General features: G+C 38.0%; 1 protein-coding gene across 3 annotated transcripts in view; it reads right to left on the reverse strand.

Annotated features, from left to right (window-relative positions):
- The window catches only part of LOC145490861 (von Willebrand factor A domain-containing protein 3A-like), a 30494-nt gene that overhangs the window by 10254 nt on the left and 5164 nt on the right, over positions 1-15076 (reverse strand). For 2 of the 3 annotated variants that reach the window (XM_081469976.1, XM_081469978.1), the window contains 22 exons: positions 14609-14663; positions 13787-13888; positions 12980-13086; positions 12289-12414; positions 11919-12027; positions 11478-11543; positions 11117-11275; positions 10330-10471; positions 9703-9809; positions 9394-9471; positions 8483-8577; positions 7861-7980; positions 6722-6796; positions 5515-5609; positions 5057-5106; positions 3811-4006; positions 2996-3066; positions 2740-2790; positions 2388-2504; positions 1855-1905; positions 856-1018; positions 379-477 (listed from right to left, as the gene is read on the reverse strand). In XM_081469976.1, coding sequence (XP_081326102.1) covers positions 379-477; positions 856-1018; positions 1855-1905; positions 2388-2504; positions 2740-2790; positions 2996-3066; positions 3811-4006; positions 5057-5106; positions 5515-5609; positions 6722-6796; positions 7861-7980; positions 8483-8577; positions 9394-9471; positions 9703-9809; positions 10330-10471; positions 11117-11275; positions 11478-11543; positions 11919-12027; positions 12289-12414; positions 12980-13086; positions 13787-13888; positions 14609-14663 — 2234 coding nt within the window. The remainder of the gene's footprint in view (positions 1-378; positions 478-855; positions 1019-1854; positions 1906-2387; positions 2505-2739; positions 2791-2995; positions 3067-3810; positions 4007-5056; positions 5107-5514; positions 5610-6721; positions 6797-7860; positions 7981-8482; positions 8578-9393; positions 9472-9702; positions 9810-10329; positions 10472-11116; positions 11276-11477; positions 11544-11918; positions 12028-12288; positions 12415-12979; positions 13087-13786; positions 13889-14608; positions 14664-15076) is intronic. The other variant, XM_081469977.1, reaches the window with a different exon arrangement.

Consider the following 15076-nt stretch of genomic DNA (forward strand, 5'->3'; position numbering starts at 1 on the left):
AAATATCAAACTGCAACAGTCCAGCGGAATGCTACCCAAACTCATCTACGAAGCCACTGGGAGCCTCAGATTTTTCTGCTCGACATTCTTAAAACAGCTTCAAAATTGAGCGAAGTATCGTTTTCAATTGCAACAAATAGGACACTGAAACGTCTGCTGCAACCTTCCGCTGCAGCTGCTGTGGCAGGGCATGCATTTCCCTCAGGGGATTTGTCAGCCACGAGCATGCCTACAGCAGATGTGGTCCACCCCATTGTTAAAACTTCGTTCGTGAAGCCAAGCCGAGAGAGACACACTAGATTAACTAGATCATATCAATACAAACTTTCAGTTTGTTGAGAACACAAATAATTACTTCAGTTTCAGCCTCAAACCAACCTGTTTCATTCTTCCACTCGGTATAGAAAACCTGCTGAACCGGTCTGACACCACCTGACGAAGGTCTTCTCTCCTTGACAACCGTTTTGGAAGGAGGAGCTGTGGACAGGTGAAAGGAAAAATCTTTTACCAAGTTAAACTTGATTTAACATTGTGAAGCGTACATAACCAACGAGTCAAGAGTTTTACTGCACTTTATAAAGAATGCTTGTGAGAAAGTGATACCCACCTAGCCCCACTTCTTATTTTAAACACCCGCCCCCAAGCGCGCTTGAGGTGAGGAAAACACCCATGCCATATAGGGTTGCCCCTCTCTAAAGTTAGCCGCAACTTCGCCAAACAATGAAAACCCGTATATCAACCTGCTCAGAAAATGCACATGAAATTTCCCCTCTAAAACTGTTGTTCCTTATTTTCACGTTCTCCGAACGCTTCTAGGCAACTCGTGTATCTGTCCAGATAGAAGGTTCAACTCACGTGCAGGTATAAGGGAGGTGGTACTATTTGATGAGGGTGGTTTCCATTGCAACGCCTTTAACGTTGATTCCTTGGTCTGAGAGGATGCACTGTGTGGCCTGGCCTTCTTACTACTTGTTGAGGAACTGGGCCGGCTAGAGCCTGCAGTCTGAGGGCGAACATTCTAGAAACAGAAATAGAAGACAGACAGACGATTAGTCTTTTTGGACCATTAGGTGTGAAGTGCCTTCACTTTTCACGCACTCTCCATCGATAACCTGTATCTTTAATCTAATCTAATCAATCTGTCACAGATTTAAAGACGTAGTAATTGTGCTCTAATAGAAAGTCAATGAAAATGATACTGTAAGTTTTGTGATAAGAATTACAAGCGGCGAATAAAAACGAAGTCTCATAGGAGCTGCGGATAGAATGTTAAGTGAACAAATGATTCTTACAGTAGTTTACAATGCAAGAAATTGCCTTCGAAGAAGGCTAAAATACCGCTACATTTTTTTCAGGCTTCTTCAATTGCAATTACTTGACTTGATGTGATAGTATTAGCCTTAAGGTATACATATATTTTAGAGATGATCGAAAGAGCATTTAACACAAGTGCTTTAAGATGACGCAAAAGTTAGTTGAATTTAGCATTACTAGTTAGTCTTCAAATAATGTTGATTCTTGTGGCGTGATCTCTACTGTTATCTAGTTTGTTTCGCATTGTATCAAAGTTTAGGTTTCCTTTCAAGTTAGTATTTTACGAAATTATTATTGAAATTCTTCTACTACAGTCACATATTTTGTTCAACACTACTAAGCTCTAAATGAAAGATCGGCGAAGGTTTACAACAACACTTTACAGAAGATTTGTTAAGCCTAAAAAGTCAGTTTAACCATTAGCAGAAGCCAACAATGATTGTGACGGAATGGAACAAAGACCTCAGTGTTTTTAACACAAAGAAGGTGAAAACAGAAGAAAGGGAAGATTTCTTTAAGTTTTAAAAATTTCGTTCTTACAGAATCTTCAGTTGCAGCTTTAATTGGAGGCAGAGTGCAGCCACCCTTTTTCTAAACAAATAAATACAAACAAACTAAATTGTTAAACGTTTAAAAATTAAATTTTAATAAAACTCAAAAAAAAAAAAAAAACTTGAATGTCCTAGTTTTTTTTTTTTTTACTATCTTCAGTATTCTTTATTGCTCGCTGATATTACTCAAGTTTTTGTACGCAGCAATTTACCGACGACTTTACCTAGAGCTAACTAATTGTTTAAAATTTACAACACTTAGTTGGAAACGGGTCACAATTTTACGTTTTGCTTTTATACTGTTAACAGAATATTTTCATACGCCAAGAGAAAAATAACACAAAACTGAGAGCCAACCTCAAACCCATGATTTTTCTTTTCGCCGGCTTCATTAAATCGGCAAATTTGGTCCATTTAAACTTTGGAATGGCTAATTATGACCAGCTTTAAATAATGACCTCGTATTCTTTTAATTTTTTTTCGTCACCAGGCTAAAGGATAGAAGCTTAAATAACTAAATACCATTCGGGCTTTAGTGAGTGCTGTATGTCTTGGTGGGGTCAGCGGTAATCGGGACTTGTTAGCAGACGGTGGCCTGGGTACCAGTTGTTGACTTTGACCATCAGCTGAGTCATTTATCTACATGTAGCAAGAAATACAAACAGACAAAAACAATTAAGACAAACAATGATGATACTTTTTGCACCAGAAAAAGTATTGAGTGGATGCATCACTCTAAAATCACCAGCCAATCCATTCTGGGCATGAACCTAATTCAATCTGGCTGGATTCAAGCAGGGGTTTACATGTACAAGAGTATTCAGTCATCATAAAACAGGGGTATTAAATCCAAAACAAAGCTTGCTGCACATACCACTTGAGCCACTGGCTTTCTCTTCCTAACTGTTTCCAACAGAATGGCCGTCTGTAGTGAAATGCAAGTTATGAATATCAGTTACCATAGAGCGGTTTAACATTGAGGGTGGTAAAACCAAACTAAAAGTAATTACTCTGACCAATCACCCCGTTCCCTTTGATAAACCCTGGATCCACCACTGATGTCATACAGTTATAATAATGGCCAAAGCACGCAGTTAAGCTGCGTTAAACAGGACAAGAGAAAAACTTACTTTCTGAGAGTAATTGAAAGCTTTATCCATTTCATTTATGACAGCCCTCAGATCATCACTCTCTACTATGGCTGTAAACAAAAACAATTTGCAAGTCAACAGTGTCTTAAAACCACTGCATCTCAAATAGTAAACCAAGGACACGGTCTGCAACAACTTATGATACGCTTGCAGTTCTACTTTTTCAAGGAAATCTTACTGTGTCCTCAATAATTCTTGACGAACAAAGTTGGGTGGAAAACTGGCATGGAAGTTGATCAACGATAAGAACTGTCCTTTTTTCCGGCTCTGCTCTTGTCAACTTACGTATTTGTTGTGAATTAAGATTTTTCAAAACATGGTCACCTAAGACAGCACAGCCTTCAAAGAGAAAAAAGATTTGAAAAAGAAATTTCTTAAAAAAGCAATTGCCAGCAGAATAAGGGGATTTTTGCTAAACTTTCAGTCGGGTAATAAATTGACCACGAGTCTCACGGGCTGTGCAATGGTGAAGTCTTTTGTCTGTGAATGCGACTGTGAATGCCATCTCCAGGGTGTCCGATCGAGTCCCAAGACTGCACCTAATACCTCATATCATGAGCCAATCAGAAGGTGACAGTTCGGAGAGGGACAAGTGCTACTTCAAGCAATTTTTTCTCAAAGAATTATGAAGTGTCAAAGTTTTGTCATCCAATCAAAGAATACCTCAAACACTGTTGCTCATTCTGCTTCTGTAGATTAGAATTCGCCATCAACTTGTATTTGCTTCCAGAGTGGTGAGATTTTCTGTAAACGTACAATTCTACAGATACTTAAATGAGGATTATTAAATATACCTCCACTTCTATACCAGTGAAAGCGTCCATTAACAGCACGAGCCATCTGTTTTAAGCATTCAGCTGTCTGTCCTCGGTCGGCATATTTTCCTGGTATAGCTATCAAGCCATCCTCGTCATCAACTTCGTAGAAAATTGTGTGAACTGCCGTGTGGCTACCAGCCAACGCTTCACTTAAGAATCCACAGACTACTTCCTGTCAACGAAAATGAAAATAACAGGTATTGTAAATCAATCTGTAAATTGACAAGCATGGAACATAAGCTACAAAAAAAGACTGAGATTCTAAACATCGGTAAATGCTTGAGATAGAAAAGTCATTGATAGCGATCAGATGAGAAAATCTTGAAAATTACTTAGATTTTCAGTGACGAAAACTGACGTAAACAATGTCACAAATACAATACGAAAAAAACTCGTAAGAACTGCGCCTGAAACACTACTTCTCGTCAGAAACATAGCACAAGTACGAGCTATTGACGTAATGATGGCGGAAGCAAAGAGGGTTACGATTTTGATAACTGAATAAACGAGTAATTGTTTTCTTTTTTTCCTTCAGTTTTTCTTTTGGTTTCCAAAAGAGATAGAAAACAATTCTCTCCGTGTTTGTATCGAGTTATAGAAAACAGGTGTGAAGCACTGAACGTCAGCTCTTGTTCCCATAGCATTTTCCGTTCTCCCAAACTTCCACCCGTGTTTCAATGATTCGAGATCAACACTGAAAATATTTCCTTTTTCTTATATTCCATTGTATAAATTTTCGTATAGTGTGATCGTGCCGGTGAGGGTGGTTCCGAAAAGAACTGTTGTTGGTGACTGACGTTTCGACAACCTGACCGGAAGTCATCTTCAGAGTCAAGTGAATAGTTTTTGTCAGTCGATGATGTTATGAGTCTGGTCCGTTGAACGTGATTGGTCAGTTTAGCCATGATGGTATTGGCTGAAAGACTCGTGTAAAGTTTGTCATCAGTCATTGGTGGGTTTCGATACGTCTATTGTTAGTGAAAGTTTGGTCCGTCTATTGTTAGTCAAATTAAGTCGGTCTGTTGGAAGTCCGTTTGTCCGTTTCGTTTCCGTCGTGGATAAGTCGTTTGTAAGGCGACAAACAAACGACTTATCCATGACGGAACGTCAGTCACCAACAACAGTTCTTTTCAGAACTACCCTCACCCGGACGATCACACTATACGAACTACTGACACTCCTTGGTTCAAACCATTTACTATGATTGTATAAATTTTGTTACCTTTGGCTCATCGGGTACTCCACTTGTTATGACATAAATCCCTTCCACTTCTGCATGAAAGTAAATATGAGAGTAAAGTAAATAAGGTCAATACATGTAGCTAAGAATGCTTAAATAATAAAGCTTCGCTCAGACACTGTTGCAGACTGTCTGAGTTTGCCCTGGTTCCTGTAGCACGAGGCGTCTAAGAGAATTATTACTTCCCCCCCCCCCCCCCCACCCCACCTCCCACTGATTGCCCCGACATTTTGTCAGATTTTCCTAACAGATTACTAGAACCTATTGCATTCTGGCACAGAGAGAGGCACAGAGTGTGAGAGTTAAGTGTCTTGCCAGCCAGCCCTTCAACTCAGGTAAGTACTTGATGTAGAGTCCATTGAAAGGCCCCAACACAAACTAATGTACTTTGAAAATGACATGCCCTTAACCAGTTTTCACCAAGGTTAGTTCTTACTTACCAATACCATGAGCCTTCTCCTCTTCATTTTCCACGGCTTTCCTAAACGCATCTAAAAAATTCCTACTTCCTGTACATCCTCTGCGAAGAAGCCACCTACAGATCAAGGGCATCAAACATCAGTTGCACCAAACCAACATTAGGTGTCCCCAAATTGTAGGTTCTCTGCAGGGACAGTCGGCTAATAGATTACTTGCAAAAAATTTTCGACGACTTCAACTTCGGACGAAAAGAGTGTCCGAAAATGAAACCGTCCGAAATTTTAAGAGTCCGAAATATTTACAGTACAGTAATAACGTTTTAAGTAGCTCCAAAGCCCTTGGTTTCCTATTTGGAAGGAACTCTAGTTGAGACGCTGCTTGAGATACGTAACGGAATGATAGAATGTGTGCCATTTTCTCGTCGGTGTTTCTGCAAGACCTTGAGGGAGCAGTTAAACTAACATTTTCACAGCTGTTGTTTTAGACTAATTTGTGGTTTTTACGCGTAAATTTACCTTAGCTATGTTTACGCAAAGTATCCGAAATTTTTGTCTAAAATTTGTCCGAACTGAGATACAAAGTGTCCGAAAGTGAAACGTCCAAAACAAAACGTCAGAAATTTTAACGGCCGAAATTTTTTTGCATGTAATTTACCTTAGCTATGGTTACGCAGTGTCCGAATTTTTTGTCCGAACTGAGATAAAAAGAGTCCGAAAATGAAACGTCAGAAAAAAATCGCCCGAAAGTTTTTGCAAGTAATGTAGTTATGAAACAAAACTGTTGTTGTTGTTGTTGTTTACAAAAAGGATTTTGGTCTGCAGGAAGATAATGAGTACGAGGCACTATGATTGACAGGGAAGGTTGAAAGCAATAGAAATCACAATCGTTACTAATTACGGTTTTTCACCAGAATCAACCGACATTTCGTTACGGTAAATGTAACTATTCTTCTCCCAATGTTTGCTCCTTGACCAACTTTTATTATGTAAGTTTTCTGTCTAATATGCTTTCAATCTTCAAAAGTTAACTGGTTAATTGGATAACTTTGCTGTTTGCCTAAAACAGGAAAACTTTGGCCTTGTCTCCCCTTGTAAGTTGTTATAGTAGCTTGCAATCATAGTGTCTTTTTCATAAATTTCGTACCAAATCTAAAGCACTAGTCAATTATGTCAGACAAGATTGCAACCAACAAAATCCGCTAACTGTCTCTGAATGAGAAAAACTTACTTCCAAGTAGCCTCAAGATACTCTGGAGAAGGTTCCACCATGACAGGACGAAACATCTCCGTAGTATCCCCAAAACTGCAAAAATATAAATAAAATGTTAAAGCTAAAAAAGCTGATCTTGATATACTGATACACGAGAAACGAAACTAAATTTCAAAGACCTAGTACTTTGCACTGATGGGTTTTGGCCAAAGACCAAGGCGCAACAAGGCTACGGTTGCTCTGTCATGGGGGAAATTCAATTCCAGGTCATTTGAAGACTTTTCTTCTTTGTAACCAATGTCCCCAAGAAACAGGAAATTACATCTTAGAAAACACACAGATTTTTAATTTTTTTTCAGTGGAGGGGGATACCCCTGCCCCCCTTAGTTGTCCCACCAACTGCTATGGCCTACTATTTCTGAATTTCGTGATGCCCAGCTTTATAACTTTTATAACTTTATCTTCTCAAACTCATTAATAATTCATCAAGTTAAAACAAAGAAAATCACAACCGTGAAGGAGGTTTGGATACCCGGTCTTAATTAGCATAGATTTTGACGATCTTACTCCGTTCACTCTTTAGTTTTTGTTTCGACTGAGAAGATACATCAAACACTCGAGACAGTGCTTCATCGGCTATCCAAACACCTCGAAGTTCGTCAATAATACTACGCTGCGCGTCTTATTTTCAGCTCTCTTCTCGATGTTTGGATATCCCGATGAAACAGTATCTCTAATATCACAAGTAATATGTCAAACACGAAAGACAGTGTTCGACCACATTTCCAAACACCAAGAAGAGAGTTGAAAATACGACGCGTAGCGGAGTATTTTTTACGAACTTCGAAGTGTTTGGAAATGTGGTCAAACACTGTCTTGAGTGTTCGATATGTCTTCTCAATGGAGACTAAGACTAAGAGGAAAACGTAGAAATAAAATCGTAAAAATTTATGCTAATTAAGATCAGATATCCAAACACTGTAACGGTCATGATTTCCTTTGTTTAAACTCGATGCATTATTTATGAGTTTGAGAAGGTTAAATATAGTATTGTATACTATAGATAGAAGTGACTGTTTCTTTTTGAAGAAAACATAACTACAGTTTACACTAGTCAGATATAACGTTTGCTTGAAATGGTAATGTTAAACGTTTACCAGATAAAGTTGTAGGAGGTCTTGTTAGCCATTTGCTGTTCAAGTAAAAGTCTGAGATCTTCCTGTAGTTTGGGAACAGCTGGTGACATGCATATTGACATGTCCAACAACACAATCACCCTAAAGTAGAGAAAACAAATGAAATTCTGAACAAGGCGGCAGAGTTCTCTTTGCCAACTCAAGTTTGTGTGTGGAAGTATTTACTAGGACTTGCTTGAAAAGGATTAAACAGTAAAAAGGACTCTGCTGTCCATTTTTACTGCACTGCTGCATGTCTCTAAAAGAACTTACTGGGAGTAAGGCAAGGTCAGAGAAAAATGTAGCTTGAATATTATTGAAAATAAAGTAACTTTCCTTCTGGGCTTTAGACTTAGTAATAAAAGACTGCAGCCATTAAAAATAGGGCTGGCCAAAGTAATAATAGCTAGGGGACCAACCAAGGCAAAGTAGATACCAGTAACCATTGTTGTACCAACTGAGCTACAGGATCGCCAAATGCTCACGGAAGTTTTGATTCGAGGGTTGTGCATCAATGAAATCAGGGGTAAAAACTACAAGAGTTAATTTCTATGTGAAGTTTGAATAAATGGAGATAAATGATGCAAGAAGAGACTTAAGTCACCTCTTTTCCACAATTGTGCCAAATATCCGTCTACAGCCAATAGACAGCCAGTCAACACGTCGCTTGTACAAATGGACAGCAGATTCTAAGTGACGCTGTTAAAATAGGGCATAAAATTACACAAATTAGTATGCATTTCTTTAAAAATGACTATAATATGGACAATTCAACGTTTTTGAAAGGTGGTAGGAAGTCTAAAGGGGGATGGATAAAAAAGGGTGGCAACTCATTTAGCCAGTTTACTAATTTACTTATTTCACAAAAATGGCATGTAACATGGAAGGGAAACTGCTGATTTATGTATAAGCCAGCCAATGCAAAGTGGGGCAATGGGTTGAAATCCAAAAGGGCATGAAGCAGGATTCTGTCAGCAACCATACCTTACATTTGAGCCTAATGACCCTTCAGGCTGTCGTTTATCTGCAGTGCTTGTAGCCTGAACTGACTAGTGTGAGTTGAAAACCCCTATTGGAAGGGATCCTTGCACTTCTTAAGACTTTCCCAGGATTACCTCTACCAGAATTTAATTTTCCATTACCGTTCTATACACTTGAGGGAGAGTATAGAACAGTAGAGTAACGTATCTCACTCAAGAGCTGAACATAATGGCTTGGACAGAGCTTGATAATACATGTAGATTGCTTGATTCGAAGTCCCTTGCATTAATTTAACCACAGGCCTTATATGGCTGGAATCAGCCACAACATTACATAGTATAAGTGGAATTTCAACCTTTCCCCTTCCCCTCACACATGCACACTGTGCACTTACTACGTCATGATAAAATTACACTCTGGTCGCTGTCATGAATCACTGTTGACCATTGTTACTCCTAAACCAAATAGAGCAATATGCATGTCAAAAAAAAAAAACAAAAAACTTGCAGACGTGTAAAGAGAATATGGACAGACCTGATAGTCAAAGAGTATTGTTGGATCTACATGGACATTCTTTACAGAACCGTCATGCCATTTGAACTGAGCCATACTCTGAAATGAAAACAAAGATATTAGGAACAGGCACCCGTAAGACTGCATTTATTTAACTCTTCATGGCCTTCTTTTCAACATCCTTTGCATTTTACCACAAATACAACAATTACAGTGCATCAAAATACTTGTAAGAATGGGGTATTCCTATTTCTCTTTTGGAGAATCCTTTATTTAGCTGAAAGATAATCAGAGGGCATGGTTTCTGACCGTTTTTGTTAGCTTTCTTACCCTCTCATGAACCAGGGAGTGCACATTTCTGTTGATGGCAGAAATGTATCCATCAACATAGGAGAATGAATTTGGGGCTAACACTTGATAAAGGTTCAGTCCCTTTGCTGTAGAGAAAAAAAAGTAAAAAAAAAAAGTTTAATCATAACTTAATTTTATAAAGGATTCTGCCCTGGCCAAACACTTTGTCCCAAATATTCTTAACAATATCACCTCAAGCCAAAAAGCATAGTGCTGTTTCACTGCTTGAGGCTCAAATGGAGGGGACAAAAGTGTAGTATCAGTTTCAGCTATTATTTTGCCACACAATAAAAAAAAAATAACATTACAAATATCATATCTATGAGTCAAGGAAGCCCAGGGAAGCTGCTTATGTAAAGCATTACCTTTAGAGATATCTAAGACTAAACACATTAATTTAAATTAAAATACTGCCATCAGGAAGGATGATTTATATAAATACAATGTATATAGGTCCAGTTACTTTTTTTAACGCACAAAAATGATTATTGTTTAGACTGAAAATAGGAAATTAACTAAAAAGTTTCAAGTATTCAAGTGTCTAGAAAGGAACTTGTGTAATCTGATAAGCACATTTAGACATTTAACAATCATTATAAATGGTACCTTTTAGTCCATGTTGTTTCAGCCACTCAGCTGATGTCCTAGCAGGAAATGAAGGGTGCTCAACCACCAGGGGGGAGCTGTCAGTCTTGAGTATCTCACCCTCCTCAAGAGGAAGCTTCATTAGGTCTAAACTTGGATAACCCTTGAAAATGACAAGGTGCACGGTGAGAATTGTATGACTGATCAACTAGGAGGTTGAGGCCAGGTGGGACATACTGAATTTATCACAATGATCAACAGCTTGCAGAATGTTTCAAGTGGGATGACTAACAGTCAAAAACTTGCCCAAGATTAAAAGTCCCACTGAATAATTGTCACTTTGATCACTACATGATGAAGATCAAAATTGCTTGAAGAAATAACTAGTATGGAAGTGATTTTCACCAGTGATTCTGGTCACCACAACAAGCTACCACAATTGCCAATAGTTAGCATATCAGATATTGACGATTCCCTAGCAATTCCATAGCCATCACCTACATGCAGTATGCCCTCTTGAACAATTGCAACCAAAGCTCTAAGCTTTTCAACCAATTAGATGTTGTGATGTGAACAAATGACTTTTTTAGGCAGAATTCGTATAAGCAAAACGTGTCAACTGCCAGAGAATCCAGGCAAAAATCATTAAGAAATTCTTGACATGAGATACCTCTGAGATTGGCTGAAACTGGGCTTAGGTAATAAGATGCACTACAGAGTGCCACTCTTCTACTACCCTGCTACTATAACTATTGTCTGGGAATTTCTCTTGCAGAAATCACAAGAAATTGTGAAACATTATACTTACAGTGCTCATAGTACTGCTGGCACCAGTCTGAACTGCTATTCTTTTACCACCCATGGCAATCACTCCACTTTTCATCTCTTGGATCTTCTTTAAAATTTCCTGAGCCTTCTTCATTTCTTCTGCTATTAAACTCAGATCAGTTCCAGTCATAATTTGCTCCTGAACAGAATCAATACAATATAAACAAGTGAGTCAACATGGAAAAATGTTTCTTTGAATTCGTCTAGTTACTGGACCAAAAGTGTCACATTTATTCACTACTGCAACAAACAACAGTAAAATGACTATTATAAGTGACCTAAAGCACAATATTATAGCCCTTTCATGTAGTTTATCTTCATTGTCGCACTTGTATACTCACATCACTGGTAGAAACATAACAATGGTATCTCCCTCCTGTCTGCTCAGCCAGCTCCTTTAGAAACATCTGAGACAAAACAAAACTTAGACCTACAATAACTTAATTAAGGTTGCGACACTGGTTACAAATCAATTAAAACATTAATTTGCATTCTAAAGAAGATTTTGTTGTAGATACGAAAAATGGAAAGTAAGAATTCGTAACTATCACTTGACAATGTGCAGTTCCAGAAACTATCCACACCTCCCCACCCTTCTGGAAATTCCAGTTAAGCTTCATACATTTCTTCAAATTTTTTGGTCTTCAAGAATCCCCCATCTCCCAGGAAATTCCAATCCCTTCTGTGGGGGGAGTATGGATATTTTCTGGAACTGCACAATGAGATTAACAAACAAGGACCATTCATAACTGTTAATTAAAGCAATACAAATGAAAACTTACATTAGTTGCAGAGATGCTGCAGTCATAAGCCACAGTGTGTAAGGGAGCATGTCTACCTGCCAGAGACTCACGAACATACTCACAGATCACCTTTGGGTTTTGATCAGGACTGTAAAAAAATATTAAACCAATATGTTACTCTACTTCATTGCAGGATATCTTTCTGACCTTCTTCAGAATTTTAAAAAGAGAATCTTTTTTTTGTTTCACAATCGGTGAGCAAGGCTTGAATGTGACACATCTCCTGATTTCAATTCAATTCCCTCATGTTGGCAACTAAGCCATTTGTTGCCTTCACACAAAAAATGTTCATCTTGTGACAATGTTGTTGACCTATCATCTTACAAAGCAATGAGCTACAAATTCTTACCAGCTCCCTAAGACCAGAACAATGGAGTCAATCTCTTTTCTCTTGATGACCTGTTTAAGTGCAGAGAGCACATTACACCCTCCTTGAGGATGCAGACTCCTTGCCCACCAATGTGACTCTTCAACTCTGCAAAGAAAATTGTACATCAATGTTAACTGGGTATTATTTAAGATGTTGCACAAACATTTTAGATTTATAGAATGCTGTAAAAAAAGAGAATTCCCTGGAGCTAGGCAGTGTGGCCTGGTGGTTGAGGGTGCTTGGTATGTGATTTGGAAATCCAGAGTTCAAATCCCCCTCCCTGCTACTAGTCAGATGGATTTGTGTTTGGTGGTGTGAGATTCAACTCCTCCCACACTTTGTAGATAACCAATTGGTAAGACTCCTGCCAGTTGTTTCAGTGTCCCCAATTAGTACAGTAGTGCTAAGCACTTTGACACCTTAATAAAGTGATTTATTTATTATTTAATTTATTTTTATTATGTCAACATACTTGGGTCTTTACTCTTTCAATGACTCTCTACATACATTGATGTGAAAAAACCCTCAGCATGTAAGGTACTCGATGCTGGAGAATTGTAAACTTACAATGGACAAGCATGCAATTCTGAGGCTAGTTAATATTCCTCTTTTGCTGAAATTAGTGCTATTCAATTAAAGTTACATCCTGTTAACCAATAATCCAACATACATCCTACAGTTGACATCTCTGACCACTGTCCATAATGGCTTGGGTTGAGTTCCAAATGACACTAAGAACAGCCTGTCTTTGTTGACCAACTGTTCATCTATAAGTTCCTAATAACATTCAAGATAATTTCTTTAAGTTAACACACAAGTACAGTAAACAAACTAACTAATAAAAGGTGTTTACCATAAAACTCGAAGAACGAAGACAGGAAATATAATTTTATGGAAAATTACTGAGTGGCAAGGAAAAAGTCAATAGCAGGTGTGAGAAAACGAAACTGCAAACAGCAACAGTAATTTATTAGTTTGTAGTTCTGAGGTTTGCTTCCATGTCCTGAACTTTATTGTGATTGGTCAGTACACAACTGACATGTCAGAATCAAATCAAAGTGTTCACAGTTTTCTGAGTTTCACAGTTATTAGCACCTGACCTACATACAGATTAGGTTAGCACTAATAGTGCCACACTTAAAAATTGGGTTTCTATTACAAAGAGTGGGCAGCCATCGACATGATATCACACAAAGAAAGTAGTGTGCCTGGGGCTAGTTTACTTGCTCAATGGGTGAGTGAAGTTTTTCGAGGCCAGTTTTTAAAGACATTCAAATTACAGATTGAAGTACTCTACATAACAGATGAAATAATTGTAAGTTTTAAGAGAGATTAAAAATGTCATGCAAAGTATTGTTTGTTGGAAGAAAATAAAAGGATAGGACCACAAGTGAGTACTTTTTCAAAAGTTACTTGTCTTGAAAACAACTTTACACACAAATGACTAATAAAAGAAATAACTGAGAAAGTTCCATACCGCTAATGACTCTTGGAAGAGTTGTAATCTGCCATAACCACAATTAGAATCTGATGCATCAACTAACAGGGCTACATTCTGTCCTTTCACTAGACCAAATGCCTGAATGTGCAATTAAAAAAACTACATGTAGGTATATAAATAATGTAAAATTGGTTTACCTAATGATGACCTCCCAGTAAGAGGATCCACAGGATGCAATGTCTCGACGTGAATTTGTAAATTAGTGTTAAAGACACGACAAAGAGACCAACTCTTGACTGTTCTAGACAAGTTTAATGAATGACTTTTCGGCCGTTCGGCCTTCCTCAGGTTGAAAATTAAAAACTAAAAAGCTATAATTTACAATGTATCTAAAAGTATAAATTTAAGTAAAATAACAATTATAATATTATACTGCAATTCAAGTACAGCTGTCTGGCTCTCAGAAATTAATAAGATGAAGAGTAGTAAATAACTGGCTCTCTTCACTCATGGCCTGTTTGTTTTGCCCTAGTCCTCATTGAGAAACCTGTTCATGGACTATTTAGAGCTAGCCAAAGTTCAAGATGACAAACAAATCTCACGTGTAATGGCGTACTCAGGGGTTTCATTAACTTTTTCAGTGGGAAGACAACTCAGGCGTTCACAGGCAGACAAAACACTTTGAACTATAAGTTAGAAAAACCTTGCTCTAGATTGTCAAAATAGGCAGACAAAATCATCCTCACAACCAGCCAGTTTTCCCAGTACCCAGTCCTTATTGAAACCCCTGTAGCAAGCAAGAGTTAAGTCCCAGAGGACTTAATAGTATCTTTCAGTATTAATTTATCAATAACGTACTCTTTTACTCCCTCGTAAGAGCCAATTAATTCTCTGCTGGCATAACTGGATAAGACTGTAACACAACGATACAAGAATAAATGTCAAAATTTAATTACATGGCTGTACAGAACAGTTTAAACATTGGTACCCAGTGGCTCCCATTGACCATGGTTACTGGTACAACTGTGGAACAATAGGTACTTTGGTATAGTTTCAGCGGTCAGAGGTTACTAAAAAATCTATCAGAGCCTTTGTTTGTTTGGTTGCAGTTCTGCTTACGTTGATTCACAGCAGGGCTCTGCAAAACTCACTTCAATCAATCAACTTCCACAACTACAAGTTAACAGAGTTGTCAAAAGTAGCCCCGCTGCCATCTTCTTCATGATCTCTGCCACATAATGCATGCTATAAATTTACCTAATTCCCTAGAAACATAACATAATGGCAAAATCAGGTGCCAGGTCCATGTAATGCTGTTTAGTTCAA

The sequence above is a fragment of the Orbicella franksi genome, chromosome 6 (genome assembly GCF_964199315.1).
Source record: "Orbicella franksi chromosome 6, jaOrbFran1.1, whole genome shotgun sequence".
NCBI classification, from domain to species: domain Eukaryota; kingdom Metazoa; phylum Cnidaria; class Anthozoa; order Scleractinia; family Merulinidae; genus Orbicella; species Orbicella franksi.